This window comes from Pieris rapae, chromosome 7, assembly GCF_905147795.1.
Source record: "Pieris rapae chromosome 7, ilPieRapa1.1, whole genome shotgun sequence".
In the NCBI taxonomy this organism is placed as follows: Eukaryota; Metazoa; Arthropoda; class Insecta; order Lepidoptera; family Pieridae; genus Pieris; species Pieris rapae.
This window is the reverse complement of record NC_059515.1, coordinates 6,241,551-6,254,021: the sequence shown is the minus strand read 5'-3', so window position 1 is coordinate 6,254,021 and position 12,471 is coordinate 6,241,551. Positions and strand designations below refer to the sequence as shown.

General features: G+C 32.5%; 1 protein-coding gene across 1 annotated transcript; it reads right to left on the bottom strand.

Moving 5' to 3' along the window:
- Window positions 1-4,939: 4,939 nt before the first annotated feature.
- On the bottom strand, window positions 4,940-12,152 carry LOC110993608 (WD repeat-containing protein 37). The gene is made up of 9 exons (XM_022259940.2): window positions 11,751-12,152; window positions 11,406-11,522; window positions 10,657-10,848; window positions 10,022-10,194; window positions 9,187-9,415; window positions 8,396-8,534; window positions 7,493-7,562; window positions 6,701-6,877; window positions 4,940-5,963 (listed from the first exon to the last, which is right to left on the bottom strand). Exons 1-9 carry the CDS (start codon window positions 11,926-11,928, stop codon window positions 5,838-5,840), a joined length of 1,401 nt encoding a protein of 466 aa, XP_022115632.2. The 5' UTR covers window positions 11,929-12,152; the 3' UTR covers window positions 4,940-5,837.
- Between the last annotated feature and the right edge of the window lie 319 nt (window positions 12,153-12,471).

Sequence of the window (12,471 nt, the reverse complement as noted above, 5' to 3'; positions counted from 1 at the left end):
CCAAGGGCTGTAAATGATTCAGATGCTCCGCCGGTAAGGACGACCGGAGCAGCGACGCGGTGCTTTCGCACGTTTACCCTAAGTCATGGTGATATTGTGGTATTTGTGTTTGGCGTGGATCAGGATAGGGCTCTGTTAGCTGTTACCTGCCTCTGCTCTTTGGCGAGCTGGAGGCGTTCGTCAGGTTCTAGTGGGCAGGGTTGTAAATATTAAATCTGAGTTCCACATAATCCCTGCTGGAGCAAAATACCAAACGTAAAAGCATTTCCTGACGTTAAACAAAAGAAATTATAAGCGCATGGACTAAGATCGGGCAGTGAAGTCTAGAACCTACTAGACTGATCTATACATAGAAGTTTCTCGTTTCGGGGGCCAAAACACATTTTGGATCGTGGAACCACCGGAGTTAACTGAACTCTTTCGTATATTCTGTCAAACTGTGCTTGTATGTGTAATAAGACTGTTGTAGGTATTTTATGAATACTAATACATAATAGATACATCAGTCAACATATTGTGTGTGTACATAGATTTTTTATCTTACGTTTTAAGGAAATTCAGTATCTGATGGTATGTGTTATGTTAATCACGCAAGCGTCGCATCATACGCTTAAAATTGAATTTTCACGCTTTTTAAACATACGAAGTCTTACATAGCTGTAATATTGCCAATACTAAGCCCACTGGTGAAAGAGGAATGCCCCGCAAAAACACTAAGGATTGCAAAGGAAGCATGACGCAATCACACATACCTACCATAAAATCACGGAAACAATGAAAGGATTTGTGCAGGGCTCCATAGCTGGATCTTGGCTCCGGAACTCATTCATTGACCCTCTAATAAAGACGTTAAATGCTGAGCAGGTCAAGGCCCAAGAGTTTGCAGATTATGTCCATGAGAGGTTAACCAATAGAGCGAATAGCATATTGGATAATGTGCATGTGATCACACCGAAATAATCATGGCGGAGTCGACATGTTTATAATTTCACCAAAACCACAATTTGAAACAAAAAAACCACTCATACAACAAAACAACGTTGGCCATAACAAAGACTCGAAAAGTAATCAGCTGTTGTCATAACGCCATCTTGTTTTACATTTTTAATCAACGCGCTGATTTTCAGTCAGACAGATAGTTAAACGTTTTCGGCGCTGCTTTATTTAAACCAAAATGCTAGCGACTTGATTGAATATAGATCTTTAATTAATCTCTGATTTAACTACTTAACTGCGACATAGTTACCAGGTTATTGGGAACCTAAAAAACGTAAGTCTTAAAGTCAACAAACTTTTTAACTAAAACACATTTTCAAATCATCATTTTTATTTATACTGTAACAGAAATAAAATAATCAGATCAATGTTATATATATTTATACATAAATTGATTAAATGTTTGACACACAGGTTCAGAATCATAATTACCTACAAAAATAATGCAATACTATACATTTCAATCAAAATGCTTCGCAATTTTTTTAATACAAAGCTCTCTTTCGAGTAGTGTTAATCTTATTCAAAAAATCCAATATAAATAGGTAATTTTTACTTGAATCAATACTCGTTATACACACGATTTTTATACTCATAATCGGGCCAACAAGGAAGGTAATCAGTGGTGCTACAGCTTTTTAGGTTTCGGCCTCAGATTCGTGAGTCACAGATCATACCCTACGACCTCAGAGGTAAGGCGCTGAAGCCACTAGACCAAGACTGCTTATCTACATCTCTTTTTTTCCCATTTTTAATCTGATATCTCATTATGTAATGTACATAGACCAAAATTAAATTCCGTTGCCGATTCTTTTCCGATTTAATGGCCATATGTCGCCATATACATGAACCATTTGACTGCTGAGTTATGCAAGGTAACGATACGATAGGAGCCGTTCAAGTTAAACTCTGATTTTGAATTTCGTTTTAAAGCATAGACAAGTGTGGGTAATGTGTGTAAAAAAGTAAATACTGTTAAACCCACAGACTACTGTTAAACACACAGACTAAACCCCCCCCCCCCTCCTATAGCGCTTCCGTAAAACTTGAAGGGCCCCTTATCCGCAAAAATAAAATCAGTGTGATTTTTTTTATTTAATATGCTCAATCCACTAATTATATTCTGTTACATAAATACAAAACAACAGAATCGTTATTAAAATAACGAAAATAAGTACAAGACAGTTTAACTAAGTACCACTTAGAACAAAGGCTAGGAAAATGAAAGTATTTAAAGTCCACAACCGTTACATAAATTACATATAATCGTTAATCAATTAAACTGCTTAAATTGGATTTAATAGTTAATTAAATTTAATTACTTTATGTCAAAATCTATCTATCTAATCTTGAGGAATTAACTTTCGCTACTAACGCTGCTGCAGCTACAGTTTAGAAACGCGGTTGCAAACTAAGAATATTTGGTCAAGTTAAGGTTTTCAATGACTTGTCGAAAAAAATGACAAATCATAAACTACTTCAAACCTCAGCTCGCCTCAACTGTGGCGTAACATCAGTATCTTACTATTTCAGCGACGATTAATTCTAACGCCCTAAATACTCATACATGAATTACAAAAAAATTCAAGTTTCTTAATACATATATGCAAATTTTATATTGATATGTGAGACTTAGGTCAATTTGGAATAGCTCCAACTGCAATGTTCAACACCGGATGATAGAACCAATGGGTGTTACTATAATTACCATTTATCGTCTTTAGTCCACATTTTGTTATATGCACGCCAAAGTTAGATATTTTATATGCGATAAGGTTGATATGTAAAATCGATATATATGAATACGTATAGTAAGAACTAGAACTGAGCCCTATCTTTGGTTAGTTATAATTTTCATGACTAGTAAATCAGATAAGGTTTACGTATAAATTATACCTGGCCATCACGAAGCAACTGTTCTAATATCATTGGTTTTTTTTTCCACTACAGAGTACAATAGTACGTGCAAGTACGTATACATAACCTTTGTCTCTGTTGATCATAGCTTTTTATTATTAAACAGAGATTACAGATTTTTTACATTTTTCCGAACGAGAAATCTTTTGTGCAAATACCTTAAAGAAAACAAGCACAAATAAACATCCTATTTAAATATGTATTATGCAGTAATTATACATCTTACCTACAAAATTAACCGACAACCAGGTTACATAACATTATATTAAACTCTATAGGCGTCAACATCTTAAAAGCTAAGTTGTGCAAAGAAATATTATAAACGAAAACTATTTTTTTTTCATACAAGCTTTGTAAATGAAATAGGAAAGGTCTTAAATTGTACAAAGATGGGAGAGTTCCCTTTCCCCTGAATTATATCTTAAGATCATTACCATTACCAGATCTTAGTACCAAAGGCTTACGTTTAACTTATACAAATAATAAAGACAAAATCTAATATAACCACTAACAGCCAAATTAAATTAAACAAAAATCTCATTATTAATCATAAAGTAATTTAAAAGTATGATAGTTAAAAACAATTTAGAATGCATTTTAGGACAGCCTAAGAGATGAATGGATATAACATCGCTGGTCCAGTGTCAACTGTCATTTGTCAAATGTCAACGAGTATGACCTATAAAATAGCGCTTCGCATGAATGCGTACAATATATCAAACTGCGATGTTAAGTATATTAAAAAATGTAATATATTTAAAAGAAACACAAAATCTTTAATAATTTTGGTTAACTACTTAGCATAACCTTCAGAAATACGAACGTCATTAACATTGATCATAAATTATGAAGAAATCAGTTTTCAGCACGAAACCATTAATTATCACAATGTTTCGACACATTGATATAAATACACCTTATTTTTACATCCGTTCTTTATCACTTTTAATTACATCTTACAATTAATCTGATTAGATCAGTAGTTAAATTTTCACGCATGTCGATTTTAAGACAGATTTACAGTTGATTTTAATTTTATGTTTCAAAGATAGTAATCGTTTTTACTAAATAAGTGTGTGATTTTTTTTATAAACAAGACCTATTCAGCCTGTTTCTCATATAGAATGTTGAAATATGTCAAACTTTATATAGAAAAAAAATATAAATGATTTGACTCTAGAATACGGCTATGGTTAAAATTCCTAGACAAGTTAGATTATCTACATTTATAGCTTCTTTCCCAACTATAGAGGTGCATAAACATTATACAATATTTTAGTATTATTTGTTGTAATACTTATATTCTATATTTATTAAAAATATTTTTTTCGATGAATACCAATTGAACCTCAATAGGAACCGCCTGTGTACTACCTGGGTTCTACATCAAAATACCACACGTGCCTATGACTTATAATATCTCAGTATTAAAGAATGCCACGGCATTAATGAAATATCTTTGCTGTGATTTTTATTATTATATTATTCATAATTATTCATAAGGTTTTTACCAAATACAATTAGACCAACCAGGAACATAACCAACCAGTTCTTAATCGGTCTATACTACAACTGACTAACGCCCGAAGTCAATAATTAATCCACAATTTCAGATTGAAAATCTGAGATCAGACCGTAACAGTCGATCAATGTCCTATCTGCATCCCAATAACCAAACCTAACATTTTTGGCGATGGAAAGAATGCAATCTCTTCGCTCTTTACAGTCATATTTAATAATCAATATAAACCAAATAAACTAAATAATAAAACCGTATAAATAATATTACAATATAATTTTCGTTTTTTTTTCATTTCGACAAATACTATAAAGAGAAATATGAAATTGTCTATATACATATGTATGTGTCATAATCATATCACATTATTATTATTATGTGCGTATTTTGAGATTTGGATTTTTTTTAATAGATCTGGGGGCAAACGGGCAGGAGGCTCACCTGATGTTAAGTGATACCGGCCATTTAAGGATTGGTACGCTTTTTTCTTGAAGGACCCTAAGTCGTATTGGTTCGGAAATACTTCAGTGGGCTGGTTCCACAAGGCGGTGCGCGGCAAAAACTGAAAAACGCGCAGTTGTGGAACGGTGGACGTCGAGGTGATACGGATAAAATATCCAATCTAGTTTTAAAAGAGTTCAATGATGGTACACTGATTAATCCGGAAGCCTATTCCAAGCGGCCACTACTCGGTTTGGGAGAAACTTGTGAATTTGTGTTATGTTGTGTTATCATAAGTTTTAAAAGACAATTAGTATTATAAAAAAGTTTTATCAATTGCACTTTCAAATAATTTACGACTCGTAATAAACAACGGCTGGTATTTTGACTACAGAACCCAAACATAATATAAGCATTTAAGTTGAGTCAAAGTTCTAAGTATCCCATTTGACTTAAACATACTGGATTTGACATACGGGCCTAATTTTAAAACGTAGAAAGTTAATACCGTAATGTTACCATTGCTACTATGTTATCTTTACTTAACCGAATGGTAACCATGGCAACAAGAACGTTTTAAAACAAGTCCGTTTACTATTTAAATGTCTAAGTAGAAAAATATTTTGTGTAATACCAAGAATATCTACAGTTATGTGCTAAATTAAAATATAATATAAACAAAACTTTCACGATACTTATTTTACATAATCAAGTTTTATATGATCAATAAATAATCACAGTAGGTGCTTGACACGAAAACAGTTATACATATACATACATACATTGCTTTTAACTGGAAAAAAAGTTTTATTCAAATTTAATAAATGTGGGGCATCTACTAACCATGTGACAAAGTATATTATAAACATGTATTAATTCTTTTAAAATATACTTAATAATTTATTTATTTCTGTACGTACTCAATGTGGTTCCGAAGGTATACGGGTGACTGTTTAATGCTAAATTAATTTTCCTTAGACGGTTGTATGGACCAGCCGAGAATGCGCCTGTCGAACCCACAACTGAAGAAATTGATACCCGAAGACATGTCTTCTGACCATGCGACTGACGTCACCATGCGACGATGACCCTGAGATTACCGACGTAAGTGTAAGAAAGAAATATTATCTAATTTAATAAAATGAACATATTTTTTACAAGCCTATAACTATACAAAATAATCATTGAAATATTCATAGAAAGTCTGCCTTATGTCGAAAAACCATGGTATTTTTCAAATGGCAACAATCTTTGCAAAATATCATTATTAATTGTCATCTGTCAATGTGTGGAGTGCGTGAGAAATTAAGTATTATCTATTGGATACTGCTAAAATGTCGGAACTATTACAAATATAAAACTACAGCTAATTTCAATTCTAGAAGTTATTAATTGCCTCTCTTAATAAGGTCACGGGCCTTGTTGACAACTTGATGTCATTGCATGACTATACTTAGTCTTGCTAGAATCTAACTTAATAAAGCACCACAGAGCAGGTTTTTTATTTATTTATTTACACTTCGTTGCTAAAGAAATACAAATAACACAGTATATATAAATTACAAGGGATGCAACAGGCGGCCTTATCGCTAACAAGCGATCTCTTCCAGGCAACCCTTTTTATTTGACTATTCGAGGTTTAAGATCATATTTCCTTTCAATTAACCAATTACCTCACAATAATACATTCCGTATCCAGCAGAATATTATGAAATTAGCCTAAACTAAACAATCTTGGAACAAACCCATTTTGAAACATCATTCACACATACAATAGTAATAATTTATTGTAATAATTTAGTAAATTTAAATGTTTAGTATAATTACCTGTCGACTTGACCGCGGTAGTCTGGCAAGCCTTTGTCCCTGGAGATCGAACAGGCGAACCTGCCGGTTATCATGTGGTATGGCGATTAATCCACCACTGCTCACCGATACCCGGTTAACGGATGAATCCGAGCGAATAGTTGCTAAAGCTGACCTCATGTTCCGGACATCCCATACCTAATATTGTTTTTTTTTTTAATAATTATTGGTTATTTTTAACACAAAATAGGCTATGTATTTCGCAAACTGTTTAAAGTTTTAACAGCGTTATTGAATTAAATAACTTCTAGTAACATCATAACTAAAAACATAGATTTTTTATATATCAGTCACATGTCATAAAACAGTCACAGATTAGTTGATTCAACATTGAAGTAATTAATTTTATAAATGTCTTCTATCAAATCCAAAATGGAATTTAAATTCGTCGGATAATGTTTTGATCGAATTATAATATAAGTATGTGTATTTGTGTAAATTAAGAATGATAATTAACATGCAAAAAAACTTGACTTTTTCAGAGGCATGAAACTATGTAGGGACTGGAGCCAAGCCATCGCTTAGAGAAGCATTTTGAAGGGTTTTTACAAATCATGAATTTTGCCTGTAATAACAATACCAATTTGTATAGGTTTTATAATCACTAATAAATTATCCATTTTGTTTCTTATGAGGTGATTAACTAAATTTTCCCGTATCACCTCGATATGAGATCGACCAGGAAAGAATTACACTATAATTCAATATTAAATTAAAAACTGTTTGATAATAGTTATTTATATTTAAACTTACCTTGACAGAACGGTCATCAGATCCAGAAACCACTTTGTCCTCTCGAGTAAAAACGGCTGATGTCACACTCCTGAAAATAGGATTTATATTAATAATAGAAATAAGTTGATTTAATAATAATATTAGATTCATAAGATTCGCAAATCTTGAAGTTTATTCAGACCCCTTTGATTTGATTTTTTTTATTGAGTTCTCGGGTTTATCTTTCGTCTCTATGGGGTAGCATAGCAAAATGTTCCATGTGTTGGTATGTACTAAAAAGTTAGGTTAAGTAAAATCATATTAAGTCGAAACGAAGTTTACGGAGGCCGCTAGTAGAATAACAAACGCTTATTGCTAATAACGCAGTAATAAAAATAAATAAACCAGTGGCGCTACAACGTCTTTAGGTCTTGGCCTCAGATTTCTGAATGTGTTTCATAATCATTTTTTAAATCTAATAGCCAAGTAGGTGATCAGTCTCCAGTGACAGAGTTCGAGCAAATGTTAAATGCGCACATAGAAGAGAGCATTAATAGACAAAATAAAATAATGCACTTTTAATACTGAGAACACATCAAATTAATAATAATATAAAAAATTAATTTTTACTTATTAAAAAAACCAGTGGCGCTTACAAACTCGTTCTATCGTTCGTTGGTACATTTATGGATCTGTTTCATTATTTTATTTTCTAATAAACAAAACAACCTTCTGTGACATACGCCGCCGACATTTTGGGTCTAAGGCATGCCAGTTTCCTTCACGATTTTTCTTCACAGTACTAGTGTAAAATGCGTACATACCATTCGTGCACGTGATTCGTACGCACTTTTGCAGCGTACGCTCACGCATTTATGCGAAAGACAGCATAAGGAAGTAAGTGTGTAACACATACAAATCTCTATAGACGATTATACTTACTCCGTATGGCCCTGAAACACAGACACTGAATGTATCGGTTCTCTGAAGTCCCATAGACGGAAAGTGGTATCTCGAGATGCCGTCACAACTAGCCGGGAACTGTGATGCGCAGACGCATGCGTCAACTCGTGATCGTGACCTGGTATTTGAATTTTATAAAATTATTAATCTACACTAATATTATAAATAGGAAAACTTTGTTTGTTTGATTGTAATGAATAGGCTCATAAACTACTGGACCGATTTTAAAAATTCTTTCACCATTCGAAAGCTACATTATCCACGAGTAATATAGGCTATATTTCATTTTGAACAAAAATAGGGTTCCGTAAGATATTAGGGTTTTTCGGACACAAGGTGTAAAAAATCAAACAAAAAAGTTACTTATTTTGCGTACCCTGCCTAAACTATTAAAGATAGAACCATAAAATGTTCTAAGTAATTGTAGATCTTATAAATACGACACACTATACCTATCTATGTCGAGTGAGGCACAATAACCATAACGGCAAAACGACGTTTGCCAGTTCAGCTAGTAATTTATAAATGCAAAATTCTTATACCAATACAGAACATTATGTTAATACATGTTCTGTATTGGTATAAGAATTTTTTTTCCTTTGCACAATATATGTTTGTAGAATGCATGGTCTTTAATTGTACATAGTAGATGACTTGCGGTGAAGATCCGGCACCAGGCCATCTTTTTAGAGGATTTGCGGTGCCTATACCAAAAGCTTTTAAATTATTAAATATTTTTATTTCCAAATAATTATAATATATTTTCTCACCTGTCAATATTTGTAAACAGTCCCCTGTCTCCACATCATATAAATTAGCGGTTCGATCCCAGGAGGCGGTTATCACATGTTCACCTCCAGTTAACCAATCTGCAGCTACCACCACACCCTGGTGCCCCATGAGTTCGGAAAGTGGTGTCCGCAGTACTTCAGGTCTGTCGGTTTCTCCCATACTTTCTTCGCCACCACCTTCCAGCTCTTCTTCTGATGATTGACCTCGCTGTAATTTATTAACAGTAATAAAATCGGTTTGCACTTCTCAATCTATAACCTTGATGATTTTTCGTTTTACATAGAAAACTAAATACCCAAATAATAGACCACTTAAGTAAGACTTTATTATATAAGAGTTTCTGGGTTTGATTAACAAACAAATAAAATATCTTTATTCATCTAGAATTGAAAAAAAGACACCACCTAAAGGGGCCTAAACATCCCCCTTGCGATGGAGGGTGTACCACAAACTGCCACCTGCGATGCATTCTAAATTTATTAATTAACTAATTTATTTTGTATCTCCCGTAATACTAAATTTCCCCCTTACATCCAGCCTTGAAACGGTCAGAACAGACCTTGCGATCCCATTTTGAACCTTTTAGCATTACATAAAGGTTCTTGTTCACCTATCATCCTGTCATTAATTTTCATTACCATAGGCCTACTTTTTTTAAATAGTCTGTACCAAATTATAACAAATTATTTAGTAGTTGTTAAATATAATATAATAAATGCTGGCTTGTCTTCGGCTATTAGTGCATTTAAAACTCAGATTGTTAAGAGTAACATAACGCAATTAAATAGTAAAATAATATTGAAATATATTTACTGGTAGATCCCAATTTACTGCAGCCTGCCATACATGTGCGGTATTATCGCCACTGCTGGTCAGAGCAATATCCCTGGTGGGATGGAATTTTAACGAGTTTACTGAACCAGCATGTCCAGTGTACTGCAGTAAACACTTCCCCCATTCCACACTCCATATACATGCTGTGTGATCTGTAATAAAATGTTACTGCAATAATTTAGGTTAAGTAAAAGGCATGTGGGTAGAAGGAAAAATGGCTGCATAATGTCAGGGAATTGACAAGTATAGTGGCCTTATTAGAGAAATACTACATTTGGACAAGATATACTTTACAAGACTGATAGCAACCACCAGTAATAGAGAGGCACCAAAAGGAGTAGGGCAAAAATACTTTGTAGAAATTTTAAAACCGCTTATAATTCTCCTTAATTCCAGCTTTTAGCTTTACAAACAAACAAAACTATAATTTCTTCAAACATATATTATTATACTTATTCTTGGTTGATATATCCATCAGGATTTAAAATCACTATTTATTCATACTAATTAAATTCTTCACATGTAACTTGTAATAGCAATAAGCATAATTATTCTAAACTTCACATACAATGTAATTTGAAAACTTACAATAATAAGATAAGAATAAAATTTACCTGCTGAGGCAGTACCAATTAGAGCCTGTCCCGGTCTTGCCGAAGACACATCCCAAATACCGTCTTTGTGTCCAGTAAACTCCCTTACAAGCTGGCAGTTGTATGTTGGGGCCTTAAAACTGGATACAATTTTACTTGTCTGTACTCTTAACTTATGACTTGTTTTCACCTTCTGAGAATTATTCTGTGATACTGAAAGTTCACGAGCACAATTATCCAACACTGGACAAGATTTAAAGGATTTCATTCTCATTTTTCACATATGTATATTGTGATTTGTATGTCTGTGAATACTCTGAGGCAGAAATCACAATGGTTTTATTAATCTTATCTAAATGGTACATACTATCTAAAGATTATTGGTGTATTGCCTTCAAAAAATTGTTATCTTTAAGTATTTATTTTTAAGAAAATTTATTAAATTTAATTTGTTAATGTCTACTCTTTATATCACTTATATTAAGTCTAGAAATCAAATAATAAAACAGAAGTTTTGTTTGCTGTTTAATGTTAAGATATAAAATAATAAACTAAAAATGTATAGATTTTCTAAACTTATTTATATAAGTCATAACAATAATAATAATAATATAAGTTATAATAATGTGTAATAACACAATACAGTGGGAAAAACATATTATATACAATAATAATAAAAAATTGTGGTAGTGGTTAGGTGAATTGTTAATAACTATTAAACACCATTTCTACATAACTTATTCAAAGAACAACAATATATTTCTACTTACTTTTTGCTTTTGAGGATTTTCCTGATGTCTCAAACTCAATATAATCAGCATTCTGTTTATCGCCAACACAACTTTCTCGTTCAAGTTTCTCACTTAAAATATCTATTTTTTCTTGCACTGTAATAATAAGACATACAAATATAATTAATACAATTTAAAATACAAACAGTTTTGCTTGTTTACATTGTATTGTTACTATAAGATAAACACATGCGAGTTGAAATATATAAAATTATAGATTAAAAAAATTATTATGGTAAATATACATTTAGCATGAAAATAATCTATACAAAATGATAAATTTTATAAGTATGAATTGATGAAGTAATTCATTACGAGACTTACGATTTAAATTTTCTGAGTAGAGAAGGTCAAATTCTTTTTCAATTTGCGAAAATAGATCGTGTAACCGTGATCTAAAAACTGGTGGAATTGATGTTTCAGAATCCTCCATCTTCAGGTAATTTGAAAGACCTTCAGATCCCTCTGCGAGCGCCTGGAGTCTACGTTTACTGGATTTCATGTTTGGTAATAAGTAATAACTAGCTAGCTCTTGCTTAACACAGGAAGATTTAATCAACTTTGACGTTACATTGCACACCTAGACCGTCTAGGGCCTAACTATTCAAAAAGGAAAAATTGAAACTTACAACACTAATAAAATAAAAATTTATAGAGCCTTTCGTTTTTTTATAAACTTTTAGTAATGTTTACCAAAAATCAAAACTGATATTTGATTAAATAGTCTACAGATAGAGTTTTTTCACCTATCAATTATCATTATTTTCGATAACCACAGGCCTCTGGCCTTATTTTTTAAATAGTCTGTACCAAATTATAACAGATAATCCAGAAAGGGTTAAATTATAACAGGTTTTTCGTTTTTTTATAATATGTAATATAACTTTAACAATCTATCGCGTAGTCCGCTGGGCCATAGTGCGTAGTTAAACCGCGAAAAGGTACTGTTGAGGCCACATGACCAGGAATATGAGAAAATGCCAGATTCACTAAACGAAGACTACAACTCCTCAATAGCAATACCCGTGAAATATCAGAATGCCTT

Coding starts and splice junctions, on each gene's coding strand:
- LOC110993608 (XM_022259940.2), bottom strand. CDS start 11,928: ATGAAATCCAGTAAACGTAGACTCCAGGCGCTCGCAGAGGGATCTGAA. Junction 11,523..11,750: donor CTACTCAGAAAATTTAAATC/GTAAGTCTCGTA, acceptor TTATTATTACAG/TGCAAGAAAAAATAGATATT. Junction 7,563..8,395: donor GTGTTTCAGGGCCATACGGA/GTAAGTATAATC, acceptor TCCTATTTTCAG/GAGTGTGACATCAGCCGTTT.